Here is a 13,795-nt window from a genome sequence, read left to right on the forward strand (position 1 = left end):
GGGCGCACCTAATCTATGGTCCTGGCCTTCAGGTAGAGCCTAGACTGGTTATGAACCAGGGCATCATGTCAAGCACTGTGCAGAAACAAGGGGCACAGGGTGGCTCAGAGCATTGGAGGGAGAGCACCTGCACCTTGGGGAGGAAGGGGGTCACACAGGCACCATGAGCCCAGGAGAGGCAGGAACGGGTGAGGTGAGTAAGAGAAGAAGGGAGAACAACCCATCCTAAAACATGCTCATGTGCTGGGCTGCAGCAGTTGAAGCACATGTCCTTTTCACCAACTTCCACAAACCTCTGGACTGATATGACACAGGTAGCACAGAACCCTGAATGCTTAATAGGTCAGGGTTTAAACAAGCAGTGTTGGGACTCAGGAGATCACACCCAAGAAAGGAGAGGATGTTTGTCTTCCAAGGAGTAAACATGTCAACTTTCATACCTAAAGGCCTCCTTGCTACTAGAAGCCCTGAGCAGGTAAATAGTCAGCAGCAGAACATTCCTAGGCTGGTTTCTCAGTAAGTTAGTTAGTGCTTCAAATCCCCCTGAGGAGGACTACATAATTAAGAGAGTTCCCTTTAAACAAATTACACATAGTTTATGTGATCACAATCCTATATAATAAAAGCCTAATATGCTAAGTGTCCAGTCGGCCCTTCAATCAATCAAAGTGTAATATGCTAACGATATGCTAAAGCCACTCAACTGCTCGCTATGACGTGCGCTGACCACCAGGGGGCAGACTCTCTGGTAGGTTAGCTTGCTGCTGGGGTCCAGCCAAGTGGGACTGAGCGAGATGGGCTGGACACGCCCTGGAGCCCTCCTGCAGTTCCTGCCTAGCTGGCCAACCTCCTGCATCCCTCCCCAGCCCCAATCGTGCACCAGTGGGGTCCTTTGGCCTGGCCTGTGCCCTCTCGCAATCCAGGACTCCTCAGGGGATGTTGGAGAGCCAGTTTGGGCCTGATCCTGCAGGCCAGGCCAATTTGTGCACCAGGCCTCTAGTAAAAAATAAAAGGCAAGGACATTAAAACAATCAAGTATACATAGATATAACCTTTCCATATTAATTTTGGCAGAAATTAACTGTTACATTCAAGATCACAGAGTACACTGTGGTTCAGTGGAACAGACTTGTTGACTTGAGTGACTTGAGATATAACACTGTGCGTATCAAAACTAAACATAGAATAATTACCTTTATCCAACCAGAAAGAATATATGCACCCCTATGTCCACAGCAGTGTTATTTACAATAGCCAAGATCTGGAAACAGCTTAAATGCCCATCAATAGACGAGTGGATAAAAAAGCTGTGGTACATTTACACAATGGAATACTATGCAGCTATAAAAAAAGAAGGAACTCTTAACCCTTTGCGACAGTGTGGATGGACATGGAGATTATTAAGCTAAGTGAAATAAACCAGTCAGAGAAAGACAAATATCACATGATCTCACTTATATGTGGAATCTAATGAACAAAATAAACTGACAAACTAAATAGATCCAGAGGCATTAAACACATGGAACCGACTGACATCTCAGAGGGGAAAGGTGTAGGAGGGACTTGGAAGAGATTAACCAAAGAACAAATATGCATATATGCATAACCCACAGACACAGACAGTAATGTGGTGAAGGCCTAGGGGGAGGGTGATAAGGACATGGGGGAGGAAAACAAAGGGGGAAAAAAGGGGGGGCATTTATAATAGTCTCAAGAGTAAAATAAAAAAAAGAATAATTATCTTTTTAAAACTCTGAATTAGAAGACATAATAGTTTCTTCAAGCCTAATGTTGCTATACTCACTGGATTAAAAAAAAAAGAAGAAAATGAACAAAATAAGCAAGACTTTTACAAATAAGCTTAGCTGAATGGTGTCCCTGATGTTCTAGCAGTACCATACAATACTCCACTAAAACATATAATAGCTACTTATTGATGCTTGTTAACAAACTGGAACTTGAAGCATAGTTTCTGAGAACAAAATTAAGAGTACATCAGAGTGCTAAAGCTGTCACTTCAAGTACAGATTAAGTGCACATATTCAAAAGAAATGATTACAAGAGGGTGGGACGTAAATAAAGAAAACTGGACATTACAGTAGGAGCTGAAATCCAAGTTGCTGGTGTCCTCAAACTGGTTAATCCTGGGGCCCAGCATATTGCTGAACTTGATTTGTGCCTGTGTGCGTGTGTGCTCCAAAACATGGGGGTGGGGTAGGGTCGGGAGAGGTGGAGGTGGAGGAGGAAGGTGAACAATAAAAACAGTCAAACTGGTGATTCAAAGTTATCGGGTGCACAAACATCAGTTTTCCCTCTTTTCGGGAGTGGAAAAATATTCTTAAATGAGCTTCGGCCCAGACAATGGCAGTTTCTCCTGGCCGCTGGGCAGCAGGGAGGGCGCTGCCCTACCAGAGCATCTTCACTAACTTGACTTTGAGAGTGACACCCCACCTCACATCAGATACCCTATTGACATTTTGACCAATGGGGCAACAAACACCACAGCCAAGGTGACCCCTGGGCTCCTCTCTTTCCTATTGATGCATCTCTCTGAATGGGATTCGGGGAGGTCATGCCTCACAGACAATTGTGTAGTCAGTGCACACGAAAAAATCCGGTATGGGAACAGCAAATGAAGTGAGTAATGGCTAGGAAAAGGTCTCCTCAATCAGCCATGTCGGCTACAGGTAACAATTATTCTATAACTTAATATTTTCCACTTACAAATTACCTTGGTACTTTGGTCATGGTGACTATGTACATAAAAGCTAAATACAAAACATATATGTACTCAAAGGGAGAGGACTAGATTGATTAGTTTTAATGCTCTCCTACTGCCTGGTGTGTGCCTCTCTAGGAAGGCTGAGGTTGCACCACTTGGACTTATCTCACTGACAGCTTCCCTTGGGGTCCAATGAGCACTAAGTGAGGAGGTCTGCATAAAGCACAAAGTAATAACACAATAAATGTTAGCTGTATTATTACTATCATTTACTCCTCGCTGAGGCTCAGCAGACACATCACACACACTACAAAAGAGCAAAGAGAAGTGGGCAGGAAAAAGGACCGGAAAAAAGAACATTGACAGTTGTGTTGCTTATTTTAATAAGTGCAAACAGTGGGATTCCTCTGTTGGTCTGGGATCTTTGCAGCAATAGACTGGGCTTACATATTGAAGCCAAATATCTTCTAAAGATCAAATTTTCAAATAATGATGTTTATAAAAACATCAGCCAAACACAATTAAAATTTACATATAATGTTGACAGTATACTGTTTTCCCTAGAGACTTAGCACAATGAAGTCAGAAATGCATTAAACAGAAGAATGTGGTGAGAAAATACGTGGTGATAAAGAGGCTAGAGTGAGAACCAGGCCAGGAGCACTACACCCTGCTGCAGGGAGGTAAATTACACCTGGCATTGATGTACTCCTGCAAAAGGGCTGACTGACTCACTTTAAGGTTCTGATTAGGAAAAATGAGTTAGTGCACTAATTGCAGTGAATCAATTTGTATATAAAAATTATAAGACAGAATTACTTAACTATATTTTATACAGCGATAAACATATAGGTATTAAATATTCTAATATACAGTCATATTTTAGGGGGCTTAATATCATATTCAAATGATGTTATCCATAGTCATAATTTGCTGTATATTATCATATTGTGACAAATGACCTGTTTGAGTTGAAAATCCTAAGTTGTGTGGCCCGAGAAAATACAGCTGGCACTCTATGTAACTGCCTTTCACTGAGCCAACCTCTTGGATTAAATACTGCTCCGGGCTCCCTCTGTGAGCCACGATGATGAATGCCCAATGGCACTAGCAGGCAGTCCATAGCACCACACACATGGGATTTCTGCTCTCACCAGCTGGACAAAGAGTCGGCTGTGTCTTCCAAACCTGTATATACCAGTTGACTTGTTACTGTAATTATGAAATTTAATTAAATATTATGAAAGCTTATGGAATATGATCACAAAAAATAAATCTCGTTCCTACTAAAAACTAAGTTGAAGGCCTTGGAAAGACTTAATAAAGACAAGGCACTAAAAAAAAAGCTGTTGGATTAGATGTGGGTAAGATGGCTATAAAAAAATGAGAAAAAATATGAAACCTAAGATTTTATAATATTCAGATTGCTTTGCTAGTGTCTATGTTTGTGCTCTTGTGGTTTATACTATTAATACAAACATAGACTCAAAATAGTAGAATCACTGTCAAAGAAAAAGCCCTTGGACTCACAAGAGTTTGGCAAATATACTTTTATATATTTTAATGAAAATAAAATATTTTGAATATGTACACTTTTTAAAGATTTCCTGATTTAACAGGTATTTTCAATTAACTAGTTCTAATTACGCTGGGTAAAAGGGTACTTTTCCATGCTTCAAGTTAGAAACTATTTTGGATTGGTGGCTTTTAAATTTATGAAGTGTTATGAGCTAAACTGGATTACTCTGAAATATAGGCATTCAAATTTTTATCCCCAACTTTGGAGAGATAAAAATACTTTAAACAAATTTCTATCAGATTTAAACATAAACATACACTCCTTCCTTTTAGATTAATACAGTAGAGAGCTGAGCCCAGCGGTTAAGAACATGACTCTGGTCAGACTCAAGGTGGAATCCTGATTCCAACATTACTAGCTCCCTGACAGCTAAACCACTAATGTCACTTAAGCCCAGTGTTCTCATCTGTAAAATGTCACCAATAGCAATCCCTACCACAGTGGGCAGAAAGGTTGAAATGAGAATATGCATGTCATATCAAAAGTTCAGCAAAGTTCCTGGTACATAGTAAGTACTTGAAAATGTTTATTATTACTGTTACCATACTGCCTAATGGGGGGAAGTACCTAATACTACATTAAAAAAAGATTGTAACTAATATGTTCTTTCTTGTGTTGGACCTGAAATGTCAATTTTCAGCAAGATGGCCTTCACCCACAGACAGCTAAGAAACACCTGTGAAAATTTCCCCAGGTACAATGGATCAGGCATTCTCAGCTAGGTGCAATAGTACTGCCTAAGGAATATTTGGCAATGCCTGGAGATATTTTAGGTTGTCACAACTGGGGAAGGGGGAGAGGACACACATTGGCATCTAGGGCATAGAGGCCTGGGGTGCTGCTGAACATCCTACAATGCATAGGACAGCCCCCCTCCAAAGAACTATCTGGCCCCAAATGCCAAGATGGCAACACTGAGAAACCTTATAGCTTAAAGGACAGTATAAGAAAAAGTAATTTCTAAAACCTACTCCAGGAAATTATCCCAAGAGAATAAAGTTTGCTTAAAAATGAAATTGGGGTCTTCATTATCATATTAATTCCAGAAGCACTGCCACGAATATTTAGGAGACATACTAGTATGTACTTGTAACAAGTTAAGATTCTCCTTGTCAATAGGAGACCCTCTAAAATAGGGTCCATCATCTAATGACCTTACGGTACGTTTTATTCTAAAGCCATAATGAGTACTAGAAATGTAATGCCACTCAGAAAAATAAGTCTAAATAAGATTCAAAAACTCCAAACCAGTAAGTGGGAAATCAAAACATTGCTGTAGTCATCTGCGTACAGGGCCTGTCAACCTGGCTGCAGAGGTTACTGAGCCAGCCAGCGGACCACAGTGCATATCCCTCCCTGGCCAGCATCCTGTTTCCCAGCTTGGGTGCTTATACGACAAACTCATTCTTCAATTAATAATGCTGCTCAAAAACACTATTAGAAAGCTCTTACGAGTTCATTTAAACTACTGACTTTTTAACAAATCACAGGGCCTTTCTTAAAAGTCTGAGATAAAATGGTACACAAACTATAACCCAACAATGTATATATGTGTGTGTGTGTGTGTGTGTGTGTGTGTGTGTGTATCCCCCCAAGAACAAAAAAGACTAGAAAGGAAGTCACCAACATGTTCAAATACAGAAGACCTAAATTTGATTCCTGGCTCTGAAACTTATTGGCTCTGTGACTTTTGTCAAATAATGTAATTAACTCCCACTAAAATGCCTGTGAAACAGAGATGTATTACAATTCCCATTAACTGATGAGAACATTGAGGCAGAAAAGCAATGGTCCTGCACTAATTGCAAAAGTATTACATTAATGAAAGGCAGCATTAAGATGGTTTTTGTATCCCTTAACATAAAGCTATATTTAAAATATTTTCAACTTTAACATTTATTCCTAAAGGATACACAAGTCTTCTACACAAAGATTATGCACCTCATTCACTAAATCAGATGTTTTTTTAAAAAACATGAGTATTTAATATACAAGACATTTTAATACCTTAAAGGATTCATAAAAATGCAAATAGAAATACATCACAAAGAGAAATACAGCACAGCAAATACCTATTTAACTATTTTACCATCAAGAGAAAATACAAGAAAATCTCATGTCACACAACTTAAAAACAAACAAAACAAAACAAATAGTACTCTTTCAGAAAGAACTACTCACCCTTCTGATAGAAGAATTTCCTGTAATAGTAGGCGCCGAGGTCCACGTGCTCCACGATGTACCGTTTCACGCGGTCCAGATGCAACACCAGGTTCTCCTTGGGCACTTCAAGCACTGCCACTCCTGCGTTTGTGCAATGGGAGCTGAGTGCAGACTCAAAGGAGGCACTTTCACACCCACTAAAGGAGCCAGAGTTTGACTTCGACAGGCTGATTTTCCTTTCACCTTCTCCACCTATCTCATTCCGAAAATACGGACAGCTCATTACAAGCTCGTTGCTTTTATCGTCTCCCTGGTCCATGCCGAGGCTGCCTTTGGCATTCAGGTCCTCCGTGCTGCCCATCGGGGAGTTAAAACTGGCTGAGTGGGACAAAGGTCCTGAAACCAGGGACGCCACAGCAGCTGCCGAAGCCCCCGTGGTGGTGTTTCTCCTCTTAATAACATTGTGCCTGTTCATGATCGCCTCATTCAAGTCAAATAATATGCTCTGGACATCGTAGTGGGCAAAGCACTTTGGACACGTCCAAGGTCTGACGGAGTCTTCTGACCGGTTATCTTCAAGATCCGATGATTTCCCAAGTTCATCACCTTTGGCATTGCGTAATTTACGAAAAATGGATGAGTCTCCAGTTTCAGACTTGGACCGTCGCTTGAGTGGTTTTTCCCTTTCCTTGAAGAGCCTGAGGTTGTCTCTTTGTGTGATGGGCCCATCTATAACATCCAAAGAGAAACCAGAACCCTTGCCCCCACCTGCGATGAGAAAGTCACTGAGCTTGGTTGGAGTTGGGCCTCGGTCGGATTTGTCATCTTTGTAGCCCTTTAACAAGTCAAAGAAGCTCTCTCCAGACGTTCCCTGCTTATCGATTGAAGAGGTGCTACCATACTCCCTGTGCAGGGAGGGCCCAGTCTTGTAGGTGGGTGAGATACATTCATCGAAGCTATCCACGTCAAGTTCACTTATGGTGATGTCGCTGTTGCTCCGCTGCCGAATTCTGCGAAGAGCCTTTCTGGGGGAGCTGGGGTAGGCTTCAGGCATGAGGAATCTGGAGTCCATGCTCTCCAATGGTCTCGTCTTGCTTTTCAGCGTGTTCTGTATGCTTTTCAACATGGCTGAGTCACTGGAATTGAGGCTAACAGAACTTCCCTGACTCACGGGACTGCTTTTGGAGGACATGCTCTCAAGGCAACTTGAGGTTTCTATTTCCTGACTTGAACGGCTAGATTCTTTGACGTTTTCCTTCCGTGGGGGCCAATCTGCAATCCTAGCCCTGACCCCCATCTTTGGGACTCCGGGGGTCGAGGTGATATGGTGAGGACCTTCGCTGCGGGGGGGCCCTACCGGAGCCATGACCGAGGATCCCAGGCTGCCGTTCTGGGACCGGAAGCGCCGCATGTAGAAGTCGTCAGTGTGGACTTTGGGAGGGCCATCGGTGCCCACCACCGAGGCCCTGTCCGTGGCAATAGGCCTCTCCGTCTGTGACCGTTTCAGGCTGGTCATGATGGGAAAGCGGTCAGACCTAAATCCCTGCGGAAAGGACCATCTCCAGCTCTAAACGTGCACTTCCCTTTCGGAGAACGGTTTCCAGCAAAGACAGCAGTTGCATGAGATCTTACTCTTTTTCATTTAAAAGGTTAAACGATGCCTTATTTTCAAGCTTCTGAAAATCCAGATCTTCAGAACATTATAATCCACAATCGTTCCTTTGCTTCACTTTAATAGATGGCTTTCTTTCAGAAAAAACTGAATGGGACTTGTATTACTGGGACTCTGTGGTTGCTATAATCCCATGCTTTCTCTGAAACAGAAGGACAATTGGAATTAGCATTTGATAAATACATCTAAAAATAAATATGCAATTGCCAAAACCAGACACATGAAAGTAAAAGACTCCACAATGAATGTGGTTCACAGCTGACGCCCCAGTATTTTATCAAAGCAGGTTTGAAAGAAAGTGAAAGCGTTTAATGAGATCCATCTTTTGAAGTATATATATTTTAAAAGACTATTAATACTTCAGCTTAATTGAGCTATTCCATAGGATGGGGAGTGGGGAGATCTCATTCCAGGACACTAAGGCTCCAACTCCCAGGGCAGACCAATTACAGACTCCAACGACCTCCAGAATGCAGAATATCACCAGCAACTGCGCTGACCAAAAGTTTTGAGACATAACCCACAGAGTTCAGTACTTGAACAATACATAGTCTGTGTTTTTTTTTTAAGAAGACTAAAAATTGAAAAGTCATTTTATTTAGTATGTAGTAGCACTCACTTTTTAACATCTTCTATATTTCAAAGTCCTAATTTGTCTTTTGTTGTTTTTTACAAAGGCTTTAACATAGTTGGCAAGAGCCAATACAACAGAGAGAAAATAAACAGCGTTTTCCGAGAGCCACCCTACCCCGCACGCTTCTGTGTTAGCCTCTACTTCATTCTTACCCCGCGGAGGAACATTTCAGAACGAATCGGCATTCCCCACCACCGCTTCCCAAGCTCTCTCCAGTTTCATCTATTCCTAAAGCTGGAGCTAGTTCACTAACTAACAAAATGTCTGCATTTCCTTAGGCACTGCAACCCACCCCACCCTTCGCGCTCATTTATGAAGAAAGCAAAAACTAGACCTCTGCTGTAGCGAGACCTCTGCAGGCTCCCCAGGAGCGACCAAGAGCTGTCAGCATCCTTCCAGGCGAGGGCCTTGAAGACCAACTTCCTCGGTGCACAGCAGCCGGGAGGGAGAGGCACAAATCCCCAGCACAGAACCCTGCGCGGTGGCGTGCATCCCGGAAATAAAGGCAGAGGACCCTTTCCCAAGCTCCACACACGACACAAGGGGTGGCCTTTACATTCTTGCCAAATCCATGTTGGGAAGATGCTGCTGACCCAGCACTGCACTGACAGGGCCGCATTGTCTACAAATCACGCCGACACCCTGAGGATGAGCCTCGCTCCCCGCTCCACGCAGCGGTAACAAGCACTTACTTCCACGATAATTAAGCATCTTGCTTGTCGGCTTCCTGCCTGCAAGGCAGCCGCTTTAATTCCTCTTGCAGTACGCAGCAGCGTTTTAGAAGACTCGCTGCTATTTAAAGGCTGGAACATTTGGGGTGTTTCAAAAACTGCAGGCTGCCTGCAGAATGCGGGGCCAGCCAGCTCCAGCTGGGCTTGGGGGCTGGGCTGGGCAGCGGGTCAGATAAATGCCAATTGTTCTCACCCCCTCCCTCCTCTTCCCCACCTTTTGTGAAGGGAGAATGTCCTGCACTGCTACCTAATTAAACCTGGCTTGGGCGCTTTCTGGAGAGTTCTGCTGTCAGATTGTTCAGATTACCTTTCCGTTTCAGAACTTTACAGGCTCCTATTGAACGGTAAGCCTTCAAGTGGAGGAACGCGCTAACTGTTGCGTCCAAAGGCAGCACGTGGGGCCACAACTCGGAATGGAGAAGTGCCCCTCACAGAATGGAAGGGAGCCAGTCCACTGAGCCAAATGCAAAGCAAGCACCAGTCCATCTCCAAAGGGAAACTCTTCTCACAATCCAAACCAGAACTTACGAGCTATTTTTTAACTAGGAAAACAATATGCTGTTTATTTCAATGAAATACCTTTCAGAGAAAGACTACACTAGCAGAAAGAATAATTCTAAGTAGATTCTTATAAAAACCAGATGCTTTCAACATTTCGCACAATCTCACAGAAATCAAGATAAGTCATCTATTACTGCCTGAACGTTCGCTCTCATAAAGGTCAACACACCAATACCACCATGATAAAAGCTCATTCTTGCCACATTTCATTTCCCTTGGAAAACAGTTTGTTGCGGGACTGTCTTTTTAAGGATATGTGAAGTTATACCCATGGTAGGAGGAAACGAAGAGCCGGAACTAAAATACAACAAATTGAACTGACTTGGACATGCCCAACGTTGGCCATTACTACTAAGGTACTCCCTTCAGAACATCTCATTTGCTTCCTATATTTTTAATGGATTTTTTAAAATCTTATTTTAAACATAAAAATTTCTTCACAATTTAAAAGAAATGCCAAGCCTCCTATTACATCTTTATTATAACAACAACTCAATTTTTTTTTTAATTTCAAAATATAGATGGGCACATGGGAGGAGGGGGGAGAGTGCCCACAGTTTAATGACTTGTCAAAACTAAGGAGGTTCAAGACAGACAACTAAGTTAAATGACAATTTTTTTCTTTCTTTCCTACTTTATCTCTTTCCCTTCCTCCCTTTCCTCACCCTTATTTATAACATCAAACTCATTTTGGTGCAATATAAATTTTGGATACTGACTAGCATATGTAGAAATATATATGCTGTGGATTTATTAAACTACTACTAAAAAATACAGTATCTATGTGTAATACAGGCATACCTCAGAATACTACAGGTTCATCCCAGACCACTGCAACAAAGTGAGTATCGCAATAAAGCCAGCTGTAATATTTTTGCTGGGGGTGGGTCTTGCCTTTAATTTATAAAAAGCACAATATCTGTGAAGCACAGTAAAGCCAAGTGCAATAAAATGAGGTATGCCTGTATGGTGGCAAATCAATAACACCTAAAACCTATTTCTTAGGGTGATGGAAATAGGAAGCATATGCTGACAATTATTAGTAATTATCTTGACTATCAGCAAACCTGCCTAAGCATCACTAAATGTGGCAAAAAGCAACAGAATTAAACAGAAGGGCAATGCTAATTTATAGCATGTCGCCTCCATCTGTTGAAAGAGCAGGCTATGTTAAAAATTTCCTGTTACGTGTTTAATTTTACAGCTCTAGGTACTATTTGAGTCCATGAAATACCAATCCCATGGTACCGAGTTAGAGTACCAATCCCACTTTTAGTTCAGTGAGCTGTTGGAAACTGTATCAGAAAATGAGACTATCCACTCAAATTCTACTAGCTGAAAGTCCTTTCATCACTCCAAGTCTATCACAACATAACCACCGCCCCTTTCTGACAATGCCCTTCTTTCGGAAGAAGTGCTTTCTCCTCTCCTAAATCATCCCCAGCCTTCCCGCATTCTCTTCTGACCATCGACCGTACACCTGGTCCTAGGGATGTTTGAGAAGGCAGTCCCTCCCCTTCAAGGAAAACTCCAGGTGCACAACAATCCTGTCCTTCTGACTCTTAGAGACTTTCACACCTTTGCCGCCTCCCTCCTTCCTGACACTCTTCTCTAGCCTCCCAGGACAACCATGCTCTTCGTTTTCTCTTGCTCCTGCTTTTTGCTCACTCCTCAGTATCGCTGGGAGGCTCCATGTAGGAGCTGGTGGTCCCCTTCGCTTATTCCCTTCCCATTCTCTGTGTGTCTGCAGGGGCTGTAAAGGGTATAGTGTTAGGATGCACGTGAGCTCTGAGCACTGTAGGATGTGACAGCAGGCCTAGGAGCACCGAGTCAACATGTTTCTCTGGAAAGCAGGTGTTCACTTGGTTGCATCACAGCTGTCTGTGCAACTTAATAAAAACAGAATAATGAAACTGCCTGGGAAGGTATCTACATGGCAGCCAGTACTGGCTGGCACTGTTACATTGTCAGCTTTCAATATCGTGTCTGTGCAGTTACCTCCAAATCTCTACTCGTGATCTTCTCCCCCAAACTCCAGATAAAATATATGCGAATGCTCATTTGATATCTTCCGTATTTATCTATTTTCTACAATTTATTAACTAACAAGGAAAATGTGAAAAAATCATTTTCCCCCCAGAAATGAATAGATGGTTAAGGAAATGAGAACAATAAATAATTCAAGGAACCAAATGAAGAGAACAACATGGGAAACTTTCCTTGTGCCAAGGGTATAAAGAATAGTTTAAAGGTTATATAAGATGTGGGAAGGAGAAACAAAACAAAACATAAAAACAACAACTACAGTTTCTTTCCTGAAATAATTTGTAATACAATGTGGTATATTCACCAAAAAGATGTGACATTCCTCATGAAATACTTCCACATTTCACATGATGTTTTGTTAGATTCCTTAACTGGCAGAACCTCAAATACAGGGCCAACTCTCACTGTTTGGGGGGTTTAATGATAACTATCAAAATGCTCCAATAATTCAAAGCTATACAATCTTAGAGTCTTTACGAAAACATCAGCCTAAATAGTTTATGATGTTGAATACATAGATTTAGAATATCCAAGTATTCTTACTTTAGAATACAACAGAAAACTTTATTTTAAAACCGAAATTTAACTTCACAGTGTTTGAACATTAGATTAGCTAAGATAACCAAATAAGGCAAAACTATTTTCTTTATATCCCTTTTTGGCTTTCCTGAATTTCACTCACCTTACATAAAAGTAATATCTCATATACAGGGATATCTCACTCTCTCAAGTTAGCCTGAAATACATATGAACACCTCAGTGCAATGTCATGGGTAATTTAAGCTTTACAAAGCAGCACATAACTTTTTAGACTGGAATTTCCCCCTTCCACAAAAAGCAGGAGTTGATAAATCTAGTTGGGAAAAACGGAGTTGATAAATCTAGTTCCTGCTCTCCAAATGCTCACTATCTAAAAAGACAACACTGATTTGAAAGCCGAGTCAAATAACTTGCCCTGAACTTAACCAAGTGGGTAAAGAAGTTATGGATACAAAACATATATAACAGGATTAAGATACATTTAGATTTAGAGATAAAAAAACAACAATTTAAAATATGCCTGTTTGGCCAAGTAAGAACCAAAAAGAGAATAACACTTGTCTCCCACCTACCCCGCTAGCTAAAAAAGTTCAGTAAATAAAGTTACATTTCAAAGGCCTACTAAGGCTTGAAGGTACTTTGTATAGCCAAGGGTGATGGAAAATAGGAAAAATTGGCAGAAAGCTTGAGGGCAAGGGGGGTAATAGAAAAAGAAGGTATAGAAGAAGTTATATGATGGAATTACTGATAAGTAGCAAAATGATTCAACAGCTGGCAAAATAAAGAATACAAATAAATGTATCTCTTATACTTAAATAAGCAAGTATATTTATTGCCAAAGAGCTAGGTTTGAGAAGCTTAAAGTAGGAAGATAAAAGTTGAAAGTAGAGTAAAAGGCAGAAAGTAGAAAAGTAACAGTGAATCAGATTATAGAAAAAATAATAAGTATGTATTTGAGATGCAGTAAACTAATACTTTATCAAGGAAAAAAAATCAGAGCTCATCCTCTCACAGGGGCGTTTTGAGAGTGTCCATGCCTGACCCTGGAATATCAGAGACCAGACTAGATCAATAAAGCCAATCGGTATTCTCATGTACTCATTTATACATTAGTAGTCATTTAAAATATATTAAAAACTTATTTATC

General features: G+C 41.3%; 1 protein-coding gene across 32 annotated transcripts in view; it reads right to left on the reverse strand.

The window, feature by feature from the left end:
* The window catches only part of SIPA1L1 (signal induced proliferation associated 1 like 1), a 352,094-nt gene that overhangs the window by 128,090 nt on the left and 210,209 nt on the right, over positions 1-13,795 (reverse strand). For all 32 annotated transcript variants that reach the window (XM_059691698.1, XM_059691696.1, XM_059691712.1 and 29 more), the window contains one exon: positions 6,483-8,278. In XM_059691698.1, coding sequence (XP_059547681.1) covers positions 6,483-7,980 — 1,498 coding nt within the window. In that variant the 5' untranslated portion in view covers positions 7,981-8,278. The remainder of the gene's footprint in view (positions 1-6,482; positions 8,279-13,795) is intronic.

The sequence above is a fragment of the Myotis daubentonii genome, chromosome 1 (assembly GCF_963259705.1).
Source record: "Myotis daubentonii chromosome 1, mMyoDau2.1, whole genome shotgun sequence".
Classification (NCBI taxonomy): domain Eukaryota; kingdom Metazoa; phylum Chordata; class Mammalia; order Chiroptera; family Vespertilionidae; genus Myotis; species Myotis daubentonii.